Here is an 18,720-nt window from a genome sequence, read left to right as displayed (position 1 = left end):
GGTTGCCCGTAGCGTAGCGTGGGCCAAGAAGCAGTGAACCTGCTAGAAACTGATAGAAGCTGGGTGTGCCCCCGGCAGGTGTTCATTTTAACTGACCTTAAAATAGAGCTGATGGGCTTCCTGTGGATGCATGAGCAGAGCTGAGGGCTTTTCCTTTTTTTCCCCACCCCCCTTTCTTTTTTTCTCTCCCCTTTTTCCACCCTACCCCACCCCTGCTCCGGTTCAAGCCATTGTTTCCCTGGCCCCTGCTAGTATTAGGAGCCTTGCTGAGGCAGTCAGTTGTTGGCAGCTCATGGTAGCTCGCCTCCAGGGAGAGCTGTTGTTCACAATGTTAGCTGTAGAGGGCGCAGCTCACTGGCCCATGTGGGAATCGAACCGGTGACTTCGGCATTAGGAGCATGGTGCTCCAACCACCTGAGCCACTGGTCTGGCTCCAGCTGTTTCTTTCTTGCTGAAGGTTATCACTCTACACTTGCTTTTCCAGATGCTATACCTGAGAAAAAAACACCTGTGCCCCAAAGCAGTTGATGCATTATACAGCTATCATTCTTGAATTTAGCAGCGTATAGTAAGCCAGTCATGTAGAAGCTAATTGATGGTACAGAAGCGCGTGTTGAGTAGAACCGACTGTACTCACACTGACCCTATGAGGGGGTACGATGGCCACCTCCACTTTTCAGGTGAGCTCTCAAGGCACACGGGGGTTCATTGTCTTACTCAAGGCTGCACAGCTCCTGAGTAAGAGAGCTGGAGCATGAACCCAGGCAGTTTGGCTCCAGATTCTACACACCTATCTACGTTTTACAGGCCCAGCTGAGGCTCAGTTCTTGATCAGTACAATGGGGATAATAGTCCCTACCTCCTAGGACTGTCATAAGGACCAGCTAGGAAAAGACAAGAGTCATCTGTAATGGCCCCTGGCATGGGAGGGGCTTGATCAGCTGTCGCTGCTGCCGAGTCTCCTCTGTTCCATCCTAGTTCCATGTCAAATTGGTTTTGGCTCCTTAGACTTCTGACCACAGCATCTCCAACAAAGGCCTCCAGCCTCGGTTTGTCACCTGCCCAGCGCGTTGTTGGGCTCTTTGCTTTGTCTGAGGATGGACGGCACAATGACAGCTTCTTCAGAAGAACGCCTCGGAGACCTGGGCTCTGAGGAGAAATGGCCCAGGCAGAGAGAGTCACGCTGTCCTCTTCCCTTCCAGACCTTGGCCCCTGCCATCAACTGGCTGCCCTTCCTCAACACCATCTTCTACCCTGTGGAGATCAACGAATCGGAGCCGATCGTTGTCTACGACAAGGAGTACCTCGGGCAGGTGTCTACCCTCATCAACAACACCGACAAATGGTAAGGGGCGCCCAGCGGCAGGAGGGGTGGGGGCAGGGCGCCCTGGTGACCAGCGCAGTTCAAATCCCAGCTCCCCCGCCTACCAGCTTTGTAGCCTTGAGCACGTTTCCTGCCCTTTCTCAGGTTCGTTGTTTGCATCCTTATAATGGGAATATAAATAGCACCTACCATGTAGGGTTATTGTGAGAACTGAGTAAAATACTCCATGTGAAGTGTTTTAACCTAGTGCTTTGACATGGAATGGGACTCAGTAAATACTAGCTCATATTTTTAGTTAATATGATAATATTTTTTAAAACTTTAAAGATGTGTAGAGATTTTTGAAAACTAAGAATAGGAAAAAATTATAATTATGCAAAAAAACTGTTGATCTTATGGGGTGTTTGTGTGCTTGTGAGTGTGCATGTGTGGTGAGAGTAAGTATGTATGTGACAGTGAGAGATGGATTTTCTAATATGTGGTTTCTTTTGGCCCCCATCATTGTGACTAGATGTATAGTCTGCTTTTCCCTTGATCTCTGTCATAAGCGTTTCCCCCATGTCATCCCAAACCCTCTGCAGATCTCATTTTTCATGGCTTTGTAGTATTCCATTGAGTATAAATACGATTATTTACTCACCCATTCCCCTGTTGTCAGACATTTAGGTTCATTCCAGTTTGAGGCTAGCAACAAGCATTTATTGAGCATTTGTGGTGTACAAGTCATTGCACTAGGCACTGAGGGATTTTCAACAGAACGTCCAGGCTCTGCCCTTGGAAGAGCTAACCTTCCATGTGCCTAGAAAGCTTTAAGGAGCCAAACTGGTGCAGGTCTAGCAAGAACACCTGGGATCAGAAGGCTGTGTCTGAGCACCCCCTAGAGGTCAGCTGGGGAAGTGCTGCATTGCTTCCTGCCTGGGGCACTACTGAGTATGTCTGGTCTCTTGCCCCAGCCTGCTGAACAACTATATGATCTGGAACCTGGTGCGGAAGACAAGTACCTTCCTCGATCAGCGCTTTCAGGACGCCGATGAGAAATTTATGGAAGTCATGTATGGGACCAAGAAGGTAAGCCTGTTTGTTACTGTGCACTCCCATACACACACGTGTTGAGCACTTACTATGTGCCAGGCCTTGAGGTGGGGGCTGCTGTGACCACGGTACCCTCCAGAGCTGTGGCACTCGTGAGGGAGGTAGAAGATAGGCAGAGAATGAAGAGGGCCACTGAAGGGGTCTGCCTCGGTGTCCCTGAGCGCCTAAGCCAGTCTGGGGTAGACAGAAGCTTCCAGGAGGAGGTGATTACACTTAGTCTTAGAGACTGAAAGGAGTCTTAGCAACTTACCTAATTTACAACAAAAGGTAGTCTCCGTCCTCTCCCCTCCAGCTCCTTCTCCATGGTAATGATGATAAACACTTTCCTTATATAACTCATGTGATCTCCACGTCCCTGTGAGGTCAGTACCATCAGTCGTCTCCCTTTTACACGGGGACCCCAGTAATACGGCTTTTTCCCCATAAACGTAAAGCACTTGGTACAGCACCTGGCTCATAGTAACTATGGCACAGGTGTTCACTGATGGGATCCTCCCAGGCTCCAGACCGCGTGGTCTCCATCCTCCTTTAAATGCCCCCACAGTCTTTCAGAGGTCCCAGGGCTCCAGGGCCGTCCCTTCCTTCCCCCCGGGGGGCCCCCTGGTGCTGACCTCCTGCGTACTCATCCCTGGCCAGATCCAGGTCCATCCTGTGTCCAGCTGGAGGCTTTACTTCTGGGAAAGGGCAGCAGGACTGGGGGCAGGGGGAAAACATCCAAGTGGACACCGGGGTGGGAAAGCTTAAAAGAACTTGAGCAACTAAATTTAGAGAAGACTGGAGTGCTTTTTTTCTTCCTTCCTTTCTTCCTTCTTGCCTGGAAGAAATTTTTTATTTTTTTAAACTTTTATTTATTTAAGTGTGTTTTTTCAGGACCCATCGGCTCCAAGTCAAGTAGTTGTTTCAATGTAGTTGTGGAGGGCGCGGCTCACAGTGGCCCATGTGGGGATCGAACCGGCAACCTTGTTGTTAAGAGCACCGCGCTCTAACCAACTGAGCTAACTGGTTGCCCTCCCAAATTTTTTTAACTTAGGTATAATTTACATGCAATAAAATGTATGCATCAAGTACGTAGTTCAATACAAGGTTACCCATGTAACCACTGCCCCTATCAAATAGAGAACATTTCCATCACCGGTTTATCCAGTGTCCTCAGAGCAGAAAGTTCCCCTGTGCCCCTTTCCCATCGACACCCCCTACCCTACACCAGGTGGGTGTAGATAGATATAGACGGATTTGTATGCTAGTACTCTTTTGTGTCTGGCTTCCTCAGCATAAGTCTGTGAAATTCATCCATGTTGTACATATCAGTAGTTCATTCCTTTTTGTTGCCAAGTAGTATGCTGATGTATAAAAATACCACATTTTGTGTACCATCTGCCCGTTGATGGGCATTTGGGTTGTTTTCAGTTGAGAGCTCTTATGAAGCAGGCTGCCCAAGCCCAGGTGGGTTTTACCACCTGTTGTTCTGGGGGGCTCAGCGCAGTAGCAGTGCCCCACTTGTGGTCATACAGACTGTCCGCAGAGGGCTGCTGGGCAGGAGAGCGAGTGGGGCTGTAGGTGCTCTTCCCTGAGCCACGTTTCATGAGGCTGCAGCCGCAGGGGTGCCCATCTGGAGACGTCCTGTGGCTGGTGGGCTTGCTGGTGAGACCAAGAATAGACAAACGCATAGAGTCCTGCCGTGTCGTTATCGCAGGTTCTTTCTCTAGGAGGCTTTAAATGGGGCTGAGATCCTGGCCTTCCGGAAAGGTTTTCTGGTTGCTCAGGGGTAGACAAGGTAACTTCCCAAGGTTCTTTGTCACCAGGATTCTTAGCCTCCTCCAGGAGGCAGAATAAGAAAGCGGTGAGAGTGTGGGGGGTGGGGTCAGGCATGGCAGAATTCTAGTCGCTGGAGGACCCTGGATCAGCTACCTCTTGTGCTGAGTTTCTGTCTCCTCATCTGTCAAGGGCCCACCATCCCGGCCTCCCAGGCTCATTTTGCTGCTTCGATAGGGTGCTATTTGTGAAGCGCTGCGCCTGGCACCTGCATTCAGGAAACAGTAGGTGGCAGTGATGAGCACGTTCCATGGTCTCTTGGTCCAGTGCCTGAAATAACTTCCACTGGGTCAGGAAAGGTCTCCCTAAGTTCTGGAAGGAAGCACGGGCCCCAGCTGGCGCTACCTCCCAGATGGATGGGTTGGGAAGAAGAAGGACCAGGTCCGAGTAACCCTTCCCACTTGTGTTTCCAGACCTGTCTTCCTCGCTGGAAGTTTTGTGTGAGTGACACAGAAAACAACTTGGGCTTCGCCCTGGGCCCCATGTTTGTCAAAGAGACCTTCGCCGAGGACAGCAAGAACATAGTAAGTGCCTCCCCTGGGACACGGGCTGTGATATCACACCAGCAGTGGTTCCCCATGAACTTGACAGCCTCTACTCGGTCTGCTCTGGACCTTCCCAGCACTGGCCCAGGGCTCCGACCTTAACTTCAAGGTCCTGTTTTCTAACGCTCTCAATAACGTGAGTTTACGATTGAGTGCCAGGCCTTTTACCTGCATGATCTCATTTACCTCTCACTACAGCCCTGCAGGGTTATTCCAGCTGTCTCCCCCTGCAAGGGTATGAAGGACCCAGCATGATAATGTTGACAGAGTGGCTCTGGTCTAGAGGGTGACAATCTTTTACTCTGTGGGTAACAGATTTGTTCTAGATGGGCAGAGAAACACCATAGCTAAGCCCGTGAAGACAGTCAGGACTCAGCTCAAATCCAGGATTTATCCCTTCCTGGTTGGGTGACTTGAGACAATATTCTCACCTCACCTGTAACATGGGGGTAGGTGTGTCCATCCTAAAGGGGAAATGACATGAGATATTACACATAAAGAACACCTGACACAAAAGAAGCCTTCAATAAAAGATGGCCGTTATATTGTACAGTTTTTATTACTCATATGAAATACATAAATATTATCTGCAGTCAAGGTTAGCAGGCAGACTCAGCTTTATTCCGTGACTTGCCTGGGAACGGCTGGTACAGAATCTGAGTAGAGTTCTGTTGGCCATCAGCCCCTTGGCTCTTTCTGCTGCACGATTCCATCTTCCCCTGGTCTAGACTCTTCCGCCACCAGGTCTGCCTGTGACATCATTGCCTTTGAGAGTGGCCATTCCGCTCAAGCCTGAGCAGAGCATTTCTGAAACTGCCCCTCAGGACTCGAGTTCTCCAGATTTTAAAGCCCGTTCCATCAAGAGGGAGGAATTCTGTGGTCCATAAGTCTGAGGATGGTTACATATTCTAGCCCTCTCTGAAAAGAATCGCAGTGCATGTTGTACCTGAAAGGCTCTGAATAGTCCCACAGTAAAAAGACTTTTCCAACATTCCCAAAGCTTGCCCTACGCGTATTTGACTATGGAACCCTGTTTATGGAAGTCCGGTCTCGTCTTGCAGGACATTAGTGTTCGGAGAAACAAGGTTCGGGAACACGGCTGTGGCCTCCGTTCCTTAGCCTAGCACCTGGAAGCCTGGGGCTTTGAGCCAAGACCTGAGTTTAATCTCTGGCCCCGTGTCATCCTCCAGCATGGGGTACCCGGACCTTACTAGTTCAGCTTCTGTCTCCTCAGGCCAGCGAGATAATCCTGGAGATTAAGAAGGCATTTGAGGAAAGCCTGAGCACCCTGAAGTGGATGGATGAAGACACAAGGAAATCAGCCAAGGAAAAGGTGAGGCTCGCCAGGTGTTTGCAGGGGGTGGCTAGGCTTCCTACACAGAGGGCAGCAGCAGCCACAGATAGAGAAGGGTGGATGAAGGAGAGACTATATCCAGATACTGTCCTGCCTCCCGGAGGTGGACAGTGTCTAGCAGGGTGGAGGGACAGCCTGATTGCATTGATCACTGTCTGAAAACAAACCGCACTGAGAGTGCAAGGGAGACGTGCAGGGACCTGTGACATGTCTCATGGAGAGTAAAGGATCTGATGCTGTCTGGTGGGGTGGTGGCCAGGGAAGGCTTCCCTTGGGAAGTGACGTTTAAGGGAGACCCAAAGGATAAGTAGAAATTAGACAAGAGAAGAATCTTTCCGAAATGGATGTGAAAGCCCTGACGTGGGAGGAGCCTGGCCCTGTTTCTGCTTGGCCCAGACCCTGAGCCTGGCACCCACAGAGCGTTGCTGGGCGCTCACTGTCCTCTGTGTCTCTCCTGTCCAGGCAGATGCAATCTACAACATGATAGGCTACCCCAACTTTATCATGGACCCCAAGGAGCTCGACAAAGTGTTCAACGACGTGAGTGGCTCCCACCCTGCCCCCGTGCATTCCCAAATGCCCCCAGGGGTCCCCACTTGGGAAAAGACAGAGGCAGGCTGGGTCCAGATGGGACACTGGAGGTGTGACTGTCAAGACACGTCGAGATGCTACGGTGTGGGGTTTAGGGATGGCTTGGGTACAAGGAAGCCATCCCCTGCTCCTCTTTCTCCTGGGCCAGCCGGAGGCCCCCGCCGCCCTGGGAGCCACCAGCGGCAGTCAGTGCTGCGCGTCCCACTGGAAGTGGTTTGCTCCGTCTCATAAGTGAGACATAGTTGGGGGAAACAGATCCTAGAAGGTGCAGAGAGCATTGGAGCCCCTAAAACATCAGGGAGTGGGGTACAGCATGGAGCCCCTCATACCGCCTCTCTTTCCCAGAATTGCCTCCTATCCTGTGGTCCTCCCCATCTTCCCAGAGAAACCTAGACCCCTGATTTGGCCTTTGAAATGCTAACGGGAAAGAAGAAGCATAAATCCTAAATGCATGTCGAAGTTTAATTTGGGCAACAAGGGTAGTTGATGGATCCCTGGTGGTTAGAACTTTTGGCAAATTACTCCTTGAAATGGATCGTCCTTCTGCCCTGAAAGATAACGTTTTATATCTTTCTGTGATTGAAATTTGTAAATTCAGGCATTTTTACAATTATAATAGCCTCTCATCGTAGTTATAGTTAAAACCTAAGAATATTAAAATTACTTCTAGTACATGGGACTTATTCTGCAGCCTTTCTCCTTGAGCGTAATTTAAGATGCTCCAGAGTGTCGTAATAGAAGACCAGGGGCTCCTGGAAACAGCCCAGGCAGAGCCCGCAGTGCAGAGTCCTGCCCGAAAGGGCCGAGCATTTAACCAGAGCCCTGTTGTAAAGCCAGAAAGCTCTGGAGTGGAAAAGAGCCGAAAGCCTGGGCTGAGTGAGGAGGAATGTGTGCAACAATGCCTGTCCCCTGACGTTTGAGAGAGAGAGCCTAGCTTGATGTATGAAATCTGTACCATCCGGTATGGTAGCTGCTGGCCACAGATGGCTAATTAATTAAAACCTAACTAATTTAAATTTAAAAGTCACACTAGCCACATCTGAAATGCTCAATAGCCACATGTGACCAGAACTTTCTACCATGTCCATCCTTGCAGAAAGTTCTGTTGCACAGCGCTGGAGATCGTTCCTACCTAAGGCCAGGGACATCCCTGCAGCCTGTGACACAGCTGGGTGTTGGGCGGTCCTGGGGGAAGCTCTCAGTGTGTCCTTGAAGGGGAGAGGCTGCCGGGGAGGAGCCTCAGCCTGCAGCCCCATTCTAGCTTCGGACCCGCAGGCCAGTCCCTTACCCTGGTGGGACCTCAGTTTCCTCAGTCTTTGAAGGCTTTGCGTTGGAGGGTCTGAGTTGTCTCCCGGCCTGGGCGTGCCCTGATCCTGTGACTTTGCCCTCTCTTGTCCAGTACACGGCAGTTCCGGACCTCTACTTCGAGAACGCCATGCGGTTTTTCAACTTCTCATGGAGGGTCACTGCTGACCAGCTCAGGAAGGCTCCCAACAGAGACCAGTGAGTTCTGGGCCTGGCTGGGAAGGCGCCGGGTCCCAGCATGTGGGGGTGCTCTGGGCTGAGCTTGTCTTTGTGGTGCACGTACCATGTGCCAGATATAACTGTCGTAATTAAGGGCCCTCTGAGAAGTGGGTCATCCCACTTTTCAGAGGAAGAAACCAAGGACCAAGGAAGAGTTGCCCAGCCAGGAGCTGGGATTGGCCGAGTCTGTATGTCCCCAGCGCTGGCCTGTTGGCAGAGTAGCCTTGCCTCTGGAACCGAGCAGACCTGGAGCCACGTTTCAGCTCCACCCTTTCAGCACTTGGAGCTGTGTGATAGTCAAGTGTGACAACTTCTGGGGAGTGTCTGGTGCAGAGGAGGCCCTTAGCCAGGGCTGGTTTCCTCTAATTCCTCAGTAATTCCTCAGCCCCTGAGTGATGGATTCTCAGGGGCACTTTCCCTACAGAGACCTGGGGGAACTGGATAGGCCCCCAACAGCTGAGGTTCCCAAACCTCATTGCACATCAGAATCCTCTAGGGAATTTTTTAAAAAATACAGCGTCCTGGATTATACCTTAGACCTTCTAAATCAAAGTCATCTGGAGTGAGACATGGTATCTGTTGTTTTCTTAACAGTCTTAGAAAACTCAGTCCAGTACAAGTTTTCAGACTAAGCTCCCTCCCACCGTGCTAAAACATTTTGCAGAAAAAAATCTTACCAAAAAGGCAAAAGCAACTTCTCTTTGGCTCTTGCGCCCCCTGGTGGACACAGGGGTTGTCCATCTGTTTCCTCTACATTTCCTTTCTTTAACCAGGGTACCCCTAAATGCACAAGAGGATGGTCTTTAATCTCTAGAATATGGCACAGGTACTGCCGCAAGTTTCCGAATTTATCTGTCTTTTAATTTAGCTTAAAGTTTCCAAATTTATTTGTCTTTTAATTTAGCTTAAAATTCTTTATTTAAATTGTGTCTCCTACCCATTAATGTATCCATGATTATTTGGATATAAATATGATGTTTTCAATCTTTCCACGGCTTCAGGCACCCCTTAACACATCTCTGTGGGGCTCACCTGGAGGAAACAGAGTGACTGTAGAGGCTTTTGGAGAAAATATGTCTTTTCTGTCTCACTCCACTCCTCACTGGCCCTTCCCCTCCACACCAGAAAAATCATCCAGGGGCCAAATGTCTCATTAGTGTATAGCATCAGGGTCCCTTCTGCACTCTTAAACAATTATTGGATCCCAAGAAGCTTTTTTGTTTATGGAAATTATATCAACTTTTTTGCAAGTTTTATGAAAAAGAACTATTTTATAAGTTTAATGAGAAGAGCAGTATTGTTTTACTCTTTGCAAACTTCTTTAATGTCTGGCCTAATAGGAGACAGGTGGATTCCCATATCTGCTTCTGCATTCAATCTGTTGCGTTTATTTTTTTCAAGATATATGAAGAGAATCTAGCCTCACATAGATCTGTAGTTGGAGGGAGGGAATATTTTAATAGTCTTTTCTGATGCTAGTACATATTGTTCATTGATATTACATCAAAATGCAACAAGTGTTAATTTCTTGAAGGCTAATTGCACTGTGGAATCTGAAACTGTATCCGTGAACTTTCTGTACTTGTTTACACTAAAATCCATCAGTCTGTCTTGCAATTTGTATGGATCTTTTACCCGTGCATGATTTTGTAACATCACACATTGGTTATCTGGAAAACAATGGTTCACTGAGCTTTACATATCTTCTAAATAGTGACACTGTACAATATCCCCCCAAAAATCCACATTTGTTAATATCACCGCTGACCTCCTAAGAAGTCTTAAAGTATTGGGAAGCTGACAAGTTTGTGGTGGCCGATACAAGTTTTTCAGGATTTTAATTTTTGCTTGAAACTTCTAATTCTTTTATTTTTTATTTTTTATCATTGGTGACAAACAGTGTCAGTTATTTTCCTTGAGGCAAAGAGCTCACTTTATTCATTTTCATGCAGATGTCTACCAAACCCCAAGTCTGACATACCAATTTGTCCATCGTCCTCTCGAATGCAAATGGTGCTCTGGGAAAAAAAACAGAAGTGCTTACGTGAACTTCCCATGTGGTCAAACAGAATATTAAAGGTCTCGTACTTGAGGGTTGAGCCTTAATGAAGTTAATGATGATGCTACGTCATCGAGGCTGTTCTTAAGTGACAGTGGCCTTTTTTTCCTGGGGAAGAACTCAGTGACCAGCCATCGGCGCCTTGACTGCTGAGGCTACAGCAGTTCTACCCACCGTTGCTTTTACACCATCACTGTAAATGTCAACACAGTGGAAAAGACAAATAACATCTTAATATCGTTATGAAAATAGTTTTGACCTCACAGACCCCCTGAAAGGGACCTGAGGAGCCCCCCGCCCCCCAGGAAGCCACAGACCACACTTTGAGAACTGCTGATAGGTACATTTTGAGTGGAGACGATGATGATTTTTCGGTATATAACGGTCCATCGTGCTTTCTGTAAGAGCCTCAATACTCCATTGTGTGGTGTGACACCACATTTCACCGATCCCTTAATTGGTAGACATTTAGGTGTTTTCCAGTTTTCTCCTCTCAGAGACTGGGCTGCTATGAATGTTCTTGTGTGCACTTGGGCCAGGGGTCAAGGGGAAGCCACATTTCTAAGGCTCTTGATACCCTCCAGGTAGGCTGTCCCCACTTGCCTCCCCCGCAGCTGTGCCTGTCTTTTCACATGTGTGTTGCTTGCAGGTGGAGTATGACCCCTCCCATGGTGAACGCTTACTACTCTCCCACCAAGAATGAAATTGTGTTTCCGGCCGGAATCCTGCAGGCCCCGTTCTACACCCGCTCTTCACCCAAGTACGCTGCCGGTGGTGCTGGCGCCCCATCTGCTTCCCCTGCCCAGCCCCGTGGCCCACAGCTGACCACATGATCAAGCCAGTTCCTTGGTCTCACTGGCTCAAGCTGTTTGAGACTTACAGGGAAATTGCAGAGGGAAGAACGTCGCCCTGGATCTGGAAGCCCCTGCACAGTGGGAATGTGGGGGCGTGTCATGGAGTCAGGAGCCCCGATAGACGGGAATGCCCCTCCATCAGTGTTTTAAAACAGTCCCAGTGGGGGAGTTGGGAAGAGTAAGAGCACCGGCTTGGAAAGGAAATCCACACAGGCCTGGCTTGGCTGACTGTTGTGTGGCCCTGGGGCAAAGTGATTGCTCCATGCCAAGCCTCCGTTTGCTTGCTTACGTAGAGTTGGTTGCTAATGACTGACGCTTTTGAGATGACCAAAGAGGGCAGCGCAGTTCTGTGAAGCTCTAGCACCATGCTTGGCGGCTAGTGGCACGGGCTGACCACAGCCGTCTCACCCAGCCTTTGACTAGTTTCAGGCTCAGGCTGCAGCCATGTCCCCACAGAGCCCTGTGGGACTCTGCTCTGTCTCCAGGCCTGGGAAACAATGGTCCCTCCCTTCGTGGCGTGACTGTTATCTTCATGTCCTCCCTTCCAGGGCCTTAAATTTTGGTGGCATTGGTGTCGTCGTGGGCCATGAGCTGACTCATGCTTTTGATGATCAAGGTATGGGTTCCTGGGGGTCCCCATCAAATGGGGCTCATCAGCTTCCTGGCCCCACTGCTTCTGCTTTTGCTGCCTTCATATCTATGGGATTTAGCCTTGGAATAGAAGGATCTGAGTTGAAATCCAGGCCCAGCCAACTGCCAATTGTATGACCTGTAGCAAGTCCCATCATTTCTCCGAGCCTCTGTTTTCTTGTCTGTAAAATAGGCACGATGGTCCCAGCCTGTGATCGTGAGGACTGTCACACTCAGTGGAGCACGCTGCTCCTGGAAGGTGTCCAGTTCTCGGGGATAGGTAGTAGTCAGTCAGCAGGAGCGTATTCCTCTCCACCAATCAGAGGGATTGAGGTCAGTTCCCTCTTCACCAGCTAACATCCGAAATCCTCCTCATTGCCGCCTGCCTTTGGGACCCAAGGCCAAGAAACAGAGGCGGGACCTTAGAGACTCTGACCCTAGTGCCACCAGCTCCATTGAGCCCTCCTGGGCTCAGGGTCAGAGGCCCTAAGCAGCCTTGACAATGAGCCCAGCTCCGCTGCAACTGAACGTGCCGGTCCTTTGTCTGGCTCATGTTCCTGCAACCCCCACCCCCAACCACCTAGTTTGGCTAATTCATCGGGCTCCTTCAGCGCGCAGACTGGCGGCGTCTCCCCAGTGCTGGTTGGTGGGTTGATGGGCACAGATGGATGCACCCATTTCTCACTGGGAAGAAAGGTGCCGTCAGCAGCATCAGGTCCCAGCTCTGCCTTCTCTTCGCCTTGACCTGACGCTTGCCTCTGACCCTACAGGACGGGAGTACGACAAGGACGGGAACCTCCGGCCCTGGTGGAAGAACTCGTCCGTGGAGGCTTTCAAGCGGCAGACCGAGTGCATGGTGGAGCAGTACGGCAACTACAGTGTGAATGGGGAGCCGGTGAACGGCCGCCACACCCTCGGGGAGAACATCGCCGATAACGGGGGCCTGAAGGCAGCCTATCGGGTAAGAGGCCTGCTCCCCACACACCCCGGGCCCCGGTCTGGTCGTTACAGACAAGCCGAGGCAAGCTGTGGCCACTCTGGGAGCTTCAGTTTCTTCATCTGTGAAATGGGTGGTCGTGAGGACTGATGGAGAGGGTATCTGACAGCACCTAGCACAGAGCTTGGCACACAGGAGGCTTCCTGCTCTGAGTCCCGCCTGACTGAGAGACACAGGAAAGGGCTGGGGCTGGACCTGCCGGAGACCTGCCTGTTCTTCCCTTTGCAGGGAAGCCACCGCTAGTTAGGCAGCAGTGGGCCCAGGAGGGGAGGGCAGGGACAGTGGCCATGGACCCAGTCCCAGGTTAGGTCCTGGTTCTGGAGTGAGGCACTTGGCTTCCTTGAGCCTCGGCATGCTGGGACAGAGCATCCCTCCTCCTTGCCTCACTGGGATGTTAGAAAGATGACACGTCACAACTGGGGTACGGGGCCTGGTCCAGAATCGCACTCAGAAATGATAGCCGAGTTGGATGGGAGTGATAGCAGAGGCCACGAGAGAGAAGGAGGTGATGTCTCTCAGCTACACAGACTTCCTCCTCACTGTGCTCAGAAGAGCGGAAATACTAAGAGGTGCTGTTTATCGAGGCCTTACCATGTGCTGGGCTCTGTGCTCAGTTCCCCCCAACAACGTTGCAGTTAGGTGTCGCAGCGCCCATTTTGTAGATGAGGAAACTGAGCCCAGAAACAGTCGGTAACTTGCCTGAAGTCCGTTAGTCAGTGAACATGTATTACAAACCTTCCACCCACCATGCACTGTTTTGGGCACTGGAGTTTCTGTGGCAACATAGACAGGGGTCCCGCTCTCACAAAGTCACAATTTTACTGGGCCAGGGAAGAGGTAGAAAGGCCAGGCATACTGAAACAAATAAGATAATTTAGTTACCGATAAGATGAATGATATAAAACAGGGCAATGTAATCAAGAAAAGGGGGACGGTGGTTAGGGGAGGCCTTCTGGAGGAGATGACGTATGAATTGAAATTTAAATGATGAGGATGAGGCAGGAACAGTTGGGGAAGAAGTACAGAGGTCACGAGAGGGACACAAGCCTGGCATGTTCAAGGACAGGAAAAAGGACGGGGCAGGGTGGAGGGAGTGCAGGGCCGAGGGAGGGAGGTGAGGTTGGAGGCGTGGCTGGGACAAGAGCAAGGCGCCTGGGTTTTATTCTGGTTACAGTGAGAGTCACTGCAGAGTTTTTAAATGGGGAATGACATGGTCCAGCTTCTCCTTTAAAACAGGCGTCAGCAAACCGACAGCCCACTGGCCAAATCCAGCCCTCAGCCAATTTTTGTAAATAAAAATTGGGGCGATGCAGACACGCCCATCTGTTTCCGGGTCGTCTGTGGCTGCTTTCACACGACAATGTCAGAATTCAGTAGTGGCAACAGACACCATGTGGCCTCCAAAGCTGAAAATATTTACTTTCTGGCCCTTCACAGAAAAACCTCTGCCAACTCCTGCTTTATAAGGATGACTTAATTCCTGTGTCAAGATGGGATTGGAATTGGACGAGTTTGAGTCAAGAAGCCTAGTTAGAAAGCTATTGTGAGGTTATGCAGGCAACAGATAGGTTGGAGCAATGGGAAGTGTGAAGAGTGGTCAGATTTGGGGTGTTTGCTTTGACTAAAAGAGAAGATTCAAAGAGGTCTGGGAGTTGGGCCTGAGCAGCTAGGTCGTTAGTGGTGCCATTTATAGTGATGGGGAAAGTGTGCGTGTGTGTGTGTGTGTGTGACCTGTCGTTCCATCTGTGCCATGTTAAGTTGGAGATGCAGCTTGGGGGTCCAGCTGGCGCAGTTGGATATACGAGTCAGGGAAGAACCTGGGGCTGGAAGTATGCATTTGCCAGCCATCGGCAGGGAGACGGTATTTAAAGCCCTAGGGTTGAATGCACTCGCCTTCAGAATGACTACAGATAAAGAAGGCGGCTCCTCTAGGCCGTGCGGGGCCATCAGAGCTGACGCCCAGACCCCCAGAAGCCAGTTCTACCGACAGGGTAGAATGTCCCAAGATCTCCCATACTAGCTCCTCCATTGCCTCCCTGCTTCTCCCGTGTGGTGGGAGCCCTGAGCTCTGTTTTCTGTCCTCCCAGGCCTACCAGAACTGGGTGAAGAAGAACGGAGCTGAGCAGACGTTGCCCACCCTCGGTCTTACCAATAACCAGCTCTTCTTCCTGGGCTTTGCGCAGGTGAGTACATTAGGAAAAAGCCAACCTCGGGCACATTCTTCCATCTTGATATTTCAGGAGCGCTGAGAGCCAAAAGGCGAGTTCCCCTCAATTGAGGACTTCCTAGCTCATTGGGCCATCCGAGAACAGCTATCTTCTGTAGGAAAGCGAGCTTCCTGTGATTAGATTCCAGGAAGGACCAAGAATGCTAGTAAGGATTCCTGTATCAGGTAGATGAGAGGACAAGCTGATCACAGCGGACCCTTCTGGTTCTGGGGCTGTAGAAATTTCTTCAACTCCCGATACCCCAGCTTGTCCCTTGAGTTGGCACTCAGCATAGAGCCTTCTGCTGGTGCCCAGAACCCCCAGGCCATTAGGCAGTTTGCTGTGCCCAGGAGGTGAGTGAGCTGGGCCCAATCTGAGATTTTCAAACTGGTTTTGGGGCCGAGTCCTGTGTTCAGATGAAATCTAATCATACACGTGCCCAGGACAGCGAGTCTGTCCGGGCTGCAGGAACACAGGTGGAGACCACTGCAGTGGAGGATGCTAGGCCCGGGGACACGTGAGCCCACCGTCTCTTCCTTACCCACTTGGCAGGCCCTTCTGACTCCCAGGGGTCTCATAACCAGGCGGGGGGGCTCGTTCCTCAGTGGGCGTGGACAGGGCCAGTCCGGCCACCCGCAGTGACCCTGCCCTTTCTTCCGTTGCCCTCACAAAGGTCTGGTGCTCCGTCCGCACGCCCGAGAGCACCCACGAAGGCCTCATCACTGATCCCCACAGCCCCTCCCGCTTCCGGGTCATCGGCTCCGTCTCCAACTCAAAGGAGTTCTCCGAACACTTCCGCTGCCCACCTGGCTCACCCATGAACCCGCACCACAAGTGTGAAGTCTGGTGAGGGGCAAAGCACCCAAAGCTCAGACTGAGGAGGGGGAGGGGCTGAGGACAAGCCCTCAGGGTGGAGCCAACAAGGCTGTCCCCTCCATCCAGTGCCCACGATGTCACCCAGCCCCCTTGGCCACCCAAGGCTCCCTACCCCGCACTGGAGGGTTTTCAGCCGGAACTGAGCCTGTGATGTGGGTTCTTAGCATAATCCGAGATTTGATCCCCTGTGAAGACCCTGTCATCCCAGGCACGCGTGTGTCAACTCTAACGGGCATTTGGGTGTCAGGCTGGTTGCTCCCCAGGCCTGGGCCCCACACCGACAAGGGCAATGGGCACAGCCCCATGGCCACATCCAGCGCCAGATGCACCACAAACACCACTGTGTCAAATGCTTTAAAGATATATTTTTGGGGAAACTATTTTTTAAACATTGTGGAATACACTGGAAATCTTCAGGGAAATAATGCATTTAAAACACTTTTTTTTTTTAAGGGAAGGATTGGTATATTTATTATGTTCTGTTTTTCTAAATAACCTGTGGACAAGGGAAGCCCCACTGACTGACCCCTCTCTCTTCCTCACTCGCTGCAAGGTTGGGCTTCAGCAGTGATCCCCAGTCCAGTGAGCAGGTCCCCCAAGAGAGAGCTGCCTCAGGCCTTGGGATATAGGAGTTCAGCCTCCCTCCATCACCTGGTTCTGCGGTCACCTGGTGCAGAGGACAGGCATGGAGGCCAGGCCGAGGAAAAGGCCAACCCTCTTCGAGTGCCTGCCTCTGTCCCCAGAGTCCAGCAATGGGAGCCCCATCAAGGCAGGTCTGATCCCCAAAGTTACAGCAGGGGGCTGATGGCTGCAGCAGCGGGATGCTAGGTCAGGGCTGTCAAACCCGGTCTGCGGTTCCCGAGTACCCTGGATCTGGACCGCAGGAGTCCTGTGAGCTTGAGAAACGCCCGCTCCGCCCATCAGACATACTCTCCTATGCCATAGATGTCTTCTTTCTGTCCCTTCTTTTTCGGCTGCCCCATGTCTGTCCCAGGGGCCTGTTGCCTCTCTGCAGCCATGCCCCCACCCCAGCCACTTCAGGGTCTGCCTTGCCGACCCTCTTCGCCAGGGGAGGAAGAAGAAAACAGCTCTCATCACCCACAGGGTCCAGATCCTCCCTGTGAACTCCGGCCTCCACAGCCCGGCCTGGAGCTGGCTCCTGGGACTGCAGCCATCCCCGCCCTCTCTTCTCTAGTGCCTTATCTGAGGCTGTAACCCCGGGCGCACCCCACGGAGACAGCCCCTCACTCCCAGGGCCCCTTGGCTCCTCAGTGAAGCTCCCAAGTGTCCTGACCAGAACCTAAGGCCATACCCCTTATCCCATGACCCACAGCTGCCTCTTACAGCAATGCCAAGCACTGGCCTGCAGGTCAGGGGCACCAAGGCCAGGCGTCTGAGGGACCCCTGGACTTTCCCTGGGCTCCAGCCCACTGTCAGCCCCTTGGGGGTCTACAAGTCCAAGATGGTGTTCGTAGCTAGTTGGAATCCTCTCCTTGGGGAGTGCTTTCAGTCGGGAGGCCGCGAGAAGAAGGTTCTCCCAGCCCGGTCAGTCTGGCCTGTGGTGTCAGGGGACCAGGAATGGCACCCCTCCCTGAGTCCACAGTTCAGGAGCTCCCCCAGGTGGAGCTAATCATAGTCCCCTCTGGTTATCTGGGGAAGCAGGCAACTGGGACTGCGGCCGGAGCAGCCAGTGCCAGCCACGGTTCTGCCATCTGGGCAGCCCTGGCGGCCTGGCCAGGCCCCGCTCACACAGCCACTCGCCCTGCCCAGGAAGCCAGATCCCCCATGTCCCAGCGGAGCAAAGCTCAGCCACTGCGTCAGCCACCTTCCGTTCAGCCCTGGATCTACGGCAGGGCTGTTGGAAGTGGGTTCCTGATGAGGCCCCCTGGTCCCCACAAGCGGCAGGCCTGGTAGTTCTTCCGAGGAAAGTAGGACAGGAGCCAGACGAGGAGCTTGAGTCAGGAGCCTGCCATACGCACCTTGCCACATAGAGTCGTCTTTCTCAGCCCTGGTGCCTTCCCTGTGCTCGCTCTTCCCCTACCCCCCCTGCTTCTGGCCTTGCCTTTGGGGGGTCAGCAGTCCCTGAGAGTGTCTGTCAGCACCATGGACTGGGACCTCCAGCCAGAAGCAAGTGTCCTAGCGCTGAGGGTCCAGCCAGAGGGAACGTAGACCGCACGCTGCTTCAGGGTGTACTGTGTGTGGCGGGGGGGCAAGGGAGGGGACGTGGGGCCCAGCCCCGGAGGAATGGAGAGACCCCTCTGCTTAAGCCCAGGGAGCCAAAAGGCTGGCTTCTCTGCAGGTACATGGACATGGGGTTTAGAGCTGGGAATCTATTTTTTGTATTATTGTTTTGTGCTACTGTAGTTTTTGGTGTGGCACTATTGTAATTGAAATAAAGTACTTGTACCAAAGGCCATGTGACTGAGTGTGTGTCCTCCCAGGGTGGTGTGTGTCCTGCAGGGCTGTGAGAGGGGCCCTTCGCATCATCAGGGCTGGCTGCACCTCCTCCCCTGAACAGAGGACTTGCATCCTGACAGTGCCAGCAGGTTACCCTGCCTGTGCCCAGCTGGCCACTCTCCCATCATAGGTATGATCGTGTGAATACTTCCTGCTGGTGAGAATGATGATGCCACCACCAGGACCCAAGGGGCCTCTTTGAAAGAATTATCTTTCCATTATCTTGCAGCAAAGAATGTCACATGGGTTTCCAGGCGTCAGATGTGTGGGCAGGGCAGGTGGGAGGAGGGAAATCCGAAGGATCTCTGATACACACTCATGCTTCCTCCTAGGTTTGCGTGTGTTCTGTCCTCTGCCTAGAATGCTCTTCCAGACGTCTCTGCCTGCTAAACTCCTAC

The 18,720-nt window shown here is 51.8% G+C and overlaps 1 protein-coding gene across 6 annotated transcripts in view; it reads left to right on the top strand.

Annotated features, from left to right (window-relative positions):
- Positions 1 to 18,273, top strand: part of ECE1 (endothelin converting enzyme 1) — a 98,016-nt gene extending 79,743 nt beyond the window's left edge. For all 6 annotated transcript variants that reach the window (XM_033113970.1, XM_033113969.1, XM_033113968.1 and 3 more), the window contains 11 exons: positions 1,203 to 1,345; positions 2,278 to 2,392; positions 4,642 to 4,752; positions 6,008 to 6,106; positions 6,590 to 6,667; positions 8,118 to 8,221; positions 10,951 to 11,061; positions 11,704 to 11,771; positions 12,556 to 12,746; positions 14,870 to 14,965; positions 15,663 to 18,273. In XM_033113970.1, coding sequence (XP_032969861.1) covers positions 1,203 to 1,345; positions 2,278 to 2,392; positions 4,642 to 4,752; positions 6,008 to 6,106; positions 6,590 to 6,667; positions 8,118 to 8,221; positions 10,951 to 11,061; positions 11,704 to 11,771; positions 12,556 to 12,746; positions 14,870 to 14,965; positions 15,663 to 15,839 — 1,293 coding nt within the window. In that variant the 3' untranslated portion in view covers positions 15,840 to 18,273. The remainder of the gene's footprint in view (positions 1 to 1,202; positions 1,346 to 2,277; positions 2,393 to 4,641; positions 4,753 to 6,007; positions 6,107 to 6,589; positions 6,668 to 8,117; positions 8,222 to 10,950; positions 11,062 to 11,703; positions 11,772 to 12,555; positions 12,747 to 14,869; positions 14,966 to 15,662) is intronic.
- Positions 18,274 to 18,720: the final 447 nt, after the last annotated feature.

This window comes from Rhinolophus ferrumequinum, chromosome 9 (genome assembly GCF_004115265.2).
Source record: "Rhinolophus ferrumequinum isolate MPI-CBG mRhiFer1 chromosome 9, mRhiFer1_v1.p, whole genome shotgun sequence".
In the NCBI taxonomy this organism is placed as follows: Eukaryota; Metazoa; Chordata; class Mammalia; order Chiroptera; family Rhinolophidae; genus Rhinolophus; species Rhinolophus ferrumequinum.
Note: the sequence above shows the minus strand (reverse complement) of the source record. Positions and strands in the feature narration are given on the sequence as shown.